Source organism: Gavialis gangeticus, unplaced genomic scaffold (genome assembly GCF_001723915.1).
Source record: "Gavialis gangeticus isolate Ggan-Ray unplaced genomic scaffold, GavGan_comp1, whole genome shotgun sequence".
NCBI classification, from domain to species: domain Eukaryota; kingdom Metazoa; phylum Chordata; order Crocodylia; family Gavialidae; genus Gavialis; species Gavialis gangeticus.
The window spans coordinates 9,725,379-9,729,460 of NW_017729009.1; the positions used below are offsets into that span (position 1 = coordinate 9,725,379).

General features: G+C 52.3%; 1 protein-coding gene across 1 annotated transcript in view; it reads right to left on the reverse strand.

Annotated features, from left to right (window-relative positions):
• BPIFB6 (BPI fold containing family B member 6) overlaps window positions 1-4,082 on the reverse strand; it is a 27,128-nt gene that overhangs the window by 15,799 nt on the left and 7,247 nt on the right. The window contains exons 3-7 of the mRNA XM_019509956.1: window positions 3,978-4,082; window positions 3,118-3,264; window positions 1,886-1,949; window positions 1,385-1,445; window positions 282-373 (exon numbers count right to left, since the gene is read on the reverse strand). Of these exons, the coding sequence (XP_019365501.1) occupies window positions 282-373; window positions 1,385-1,445; window positions 1,886-1,949; window positions 3,118-3,264; window positions 3,978-4,082 (469 nt within the window). The remainder of the gene's footprint in view (window positions 1-281; window positions 374-1,384; window positions 1,446-1,885; window positions 1,950-3,117; window positions 3,265-3,977) is intronic.

Consider the following 4,082-nt stretch of genomic DNA (forward strand, 5'->3'; position numbering starts at 1 on the left):
GATCTCCACCCTGGTGCTGGAGACCAGGCTGAAAGGACAGGCAGAGAGACCTGTGTCACGGGTGAGGCTCAGCAGCAGGGAGGGGGGGTGACGAAGGGCAGGACAAGTGGCCTCGTGGTGAAAAACGTGCCGGGCAATAGACTCCGGGTGAAGAGCTGGATGGAGAAACTGCCCACTGCACCTCTCACAGCCCCCCATCCTGTCCTGCACAGCCCCAGGAGGCTTCTTGGAGGACCACCCCGAAGAAGGGCTTGCTGTCACACCCCAGCGACGGCATTTACCTTGAGATTCAGCTCTATGAAATCTTGGCTTATGATCGGTGGGCTCAGCAAAGTGTATTGGATGCTCCCCAGGGCACCGAGGGAGATCTGGGCTGCAGAGAGCAGACGGTGCATTTCAACCTGCTGTGGTGAGCCCTGCAGCTCCTGGAGACGAGGACTGTGCAGCGTGGGTGCGACTCAGGGCCATTTGCAAGCAAAGCCGTGCAGCGCAGGGCTGTCATGGGCAGGACCCGCTCTGGTGGGATGCAGGCCCGCAGCACGCACGCCAGCAGGAGACCAGACCATGTCAAGAGGACACGGGATGCCTGTTTGGCTTTGCAAATCCCAGGTTGTCTCATAAAGCACTTTAGCAAAGAGCTCCATGGGCCACTGGGATTGCACAGCGAGGGCTACGTGTTGCACACCCCTGCTTGAGAGCAGGAAGGGAACCACACGCAGCCGCACGGCAGCATCCCTTCCCAGTGCTTTGGCTTAACCAGGCAGGCTAATTAGCACTGATGAGCGGTGGTGTCAATCAGCCCACCCTGTGCTAATTAGCCAGCTGCCAGCATTGCACAGACACGACTCCATGGCCTCGGGCTAAGAGGCAGGTTGCATGGAGCCGCGACGCTTGCCGAGGGCCACCAGGCTGGAGCGCAATGGAGAATGCGCTGGGTGGCCACGGCCTGAGGGGTCTGCAGAACAACGCGCTACCTGCTGAGGTCCCAGGTCAGCAAAGCATTCAACAGGCTTAATCTGAAGCACGTGCGACTTCACTGGGACTCGAGCATCTTTCCAGTGCTAAGCTCATGCTCCAATGCTGCACCCGATAGGGACGTCTCCTCCTGAAGGAGGGGCAGTGATGGGGTGGACCAGCTAAGGCAACCGGCACAGGATCAGGGCCTTCCCTGCACCCTTGTGGGTCCTGGACATTTCTGGAGTGCCTTGAAGCAGCGGTACCTTCCTGCTGCAAGTGCACGAGCCGGGTCATGTTGAGTTTAGTCCCGTCTGGCCTTTCGCTCGGTCTCCACAGCCTGACTGTGCAGGCAGGTGTTGGGTTTTGGTAGGTTCATTCCACGTTGCAGGAAAGGGGAGAGGGGGATAAGAGGAAGCCACCAACTTACCCATCATGGTGTCAAACTTGGCATTCATGAGTCCAAGGACGGCACCCACCGCCGGACACAGCTGCAGAGTGAGAGGAAAGGAACAGCTCTCACGAGACGCGGGCAACGCAGAGGCAGGTGTGAACTCTTGCTCGGGTGAACACCTTGCACTCCTGGCTGCTGCAGTGAGGTAGGTCCCTACAGCTCAGCGTCCGCCCAGCCGGCAGCATGGCCATGTCGGACAAAGGAGGCCCCTCTTACCCCTGTGCTCGCTCTGTTTTCCAGTTCTTTCATATCACAAGGTGCAGGGATAATGCACGTGTCCATGTGCATGTGCGTGTGCGTGTACACGCATCTGTGAACCCGTGCAGTGAGTAGAACCAAAAACAAACACCAGTTTTACAAAAGCCGGTGCTTCTTTAAAGGCCAAAGTTAAACAAATAAAACTTTCACTAAATCCTAAGGAAGAACTACTTCCGGGAGGAACAATGGCCAACGGGGGACGCATGTACTTGGACTTACCATGCCTGGCATGACTTTCTGAAGGGTGCTATCCAGAAACTTGTTCACCACTTTGGGGAGCATGCTGAGCAAAGATAACAAAGCAACACAGTCATTAGAGAGGGTCACAATACTAACAGTCCTCCACTGAAAACCAGAGGGCGATTTGCAGGGAGTTTGGTTCTCTCTAGTTTAAAAAAATCTTCAATTTTTGGTTAAAAAAAAGTAACCCTAAATCCACATTTTTCCATAATTTAAATGAAACACCACTAAAATATCTCTCTCTATATATCTATCTAGCTATATATATATAGTGGTGTTTCATTTAAATCATGGAAAAATGTGGATTTAGGGTTAATTTTTTTTAACTGAAAATTGAGGATGTTTGAAAACCAGGATCCCTGGAGACAAGTGACTGAAGACGGCACGGCGGGCAGCATCAAAGAGTTTCCACCCCTAGGAGAACGAGGCCGTGTTGCAGGGCTGATTCATCTCCACCCTCCTGTGTAGCTGCAAAGTTAATTGAATGGAGCCAAAGTTTCCTATCACAAATGATTTGGGCAGAAAATAGGTTTTGGGTAGCAGGGGGGAACTCTTTATCTGTAAAAACAAAAACAAAAACTTCCCTTCCATGGCGAGTTAGCATTTTTTCCCTTAAAAAAATCACCTGGAAACTGAACTATTTCACTGCGGGAAAGGTGCTGCCATGCTTCATGGTCTCATGCACACCCTCTCCTCTTGGGGCTCGGCTCCCCGGGTTAATCAACATCTCCCCCCTCTCTTCTCCAAGGAGAAGGGCGTTGGGAGATGCAGTCTCTCACCCAAGGAGAGCAGGAGCCTGAGGTCCCCAAGCTACGACTCCAAAAGAGCAAAAGCAGCAGCATTTCCCAACTGAAATATCTTGTTTTTCAATCAATCTCTTTCCTGCTTCAGCCAATATATTTTTGCATCTGAATTCCTGCCCCCAATATCACTTGTTGCCCACGGGGACAAATGTTGGGGCACTTCACCCCGGAAAGGCAGCTGGTGCAGGACCTATGCCCAAGTCACGTCCCCGCCATGCCCACAAACGGAACGAGGTCATCGCTCTTTTTGTGCAGAATCCGGCTCTGGTTTTCAAACCCATGATTTACAACGCGCCCTGGACGTTGAGCCGGGCACATAGCAAACATTATAGCATTATTCATACTGGCAAACCTGGTGCACATTGCCCTTCTTTGTTCCCTGTGGCAGGAGCCGTCCCAACCACTCACCTGCTGGGAAGGTTGGTTTTAACACTAACAATAGCAATCTGGCAGTTCTCAACGCTGAATTTCAGGCTCCCCAAGTCATCCTGCGACAGCTTGTTCTTCGCGGTCATGTTTGCCACCAGTGAGATTTCCATATTGCCACCTATGAAGCTGCGCAGAGCAAAATTCAGTCAGGTCCACGCGTGCTCCTGGTTCGGTTCCCAGCATCCTGCCCCCCGACCGCTCGGGGATTAGCCTCAGTGAGCACCGACCCGGCAATACGGAGCAAGTGCGGCCTTTCCAAGCTCGAAGGATCGAGTGGCACCCACGAGCAGCAGCACTTTTTAATCGTAACCTTTGAATATTGCTAAAAGGACGCAGGGAGCTGGAGGGGGGCTGTTATAGAAAAGGGAGCCGCAAGACTGAGAATAAATTGTGTATAAAGTGAGACCAAGGTGGCTTGCCTTTCCTTTTTATCTCGTGGCGCTCCAGTTCCCCTAAATTGACCTCTCTCTCACTCCTTTCCAGGTTGTCTTGCTTGATGGAGACCTGGGATATTATATCCACCGGCTGGGGATGCAGATGTAAGGCCTATAACTGTGCTGTGCTAAGGGGATCGTGGATGAGCCAAAATGCTGAATGCACAGGGGTAAGGGTTGTGCACCCGAAAATTCACAAAGAAGAATTTTTCCACCTATTTGAGTTGATCTAATAAAATGTATTGGATTTACCCCAAAAACCATGTCTGCCAGGGGTAAGAGCAGCTCATCGTGTCTTTTGTCTGACATGGACCTTCCTGGAGGGGAGCAATGCACAGGGTCGTACAACATTGCCAGTTCACACGACTCGCTCGAGTGGAGCACCCTCCTGCATCTCCCACTCACCTTTTCCCAGCAATGGTTATTTTGGTGAGAACGGCCATGAACAGCCCCATCCCCGGTATGAACGTCAGGGAGATCTCCGGGGGCTGAAGATCTTTCACTTTTAAC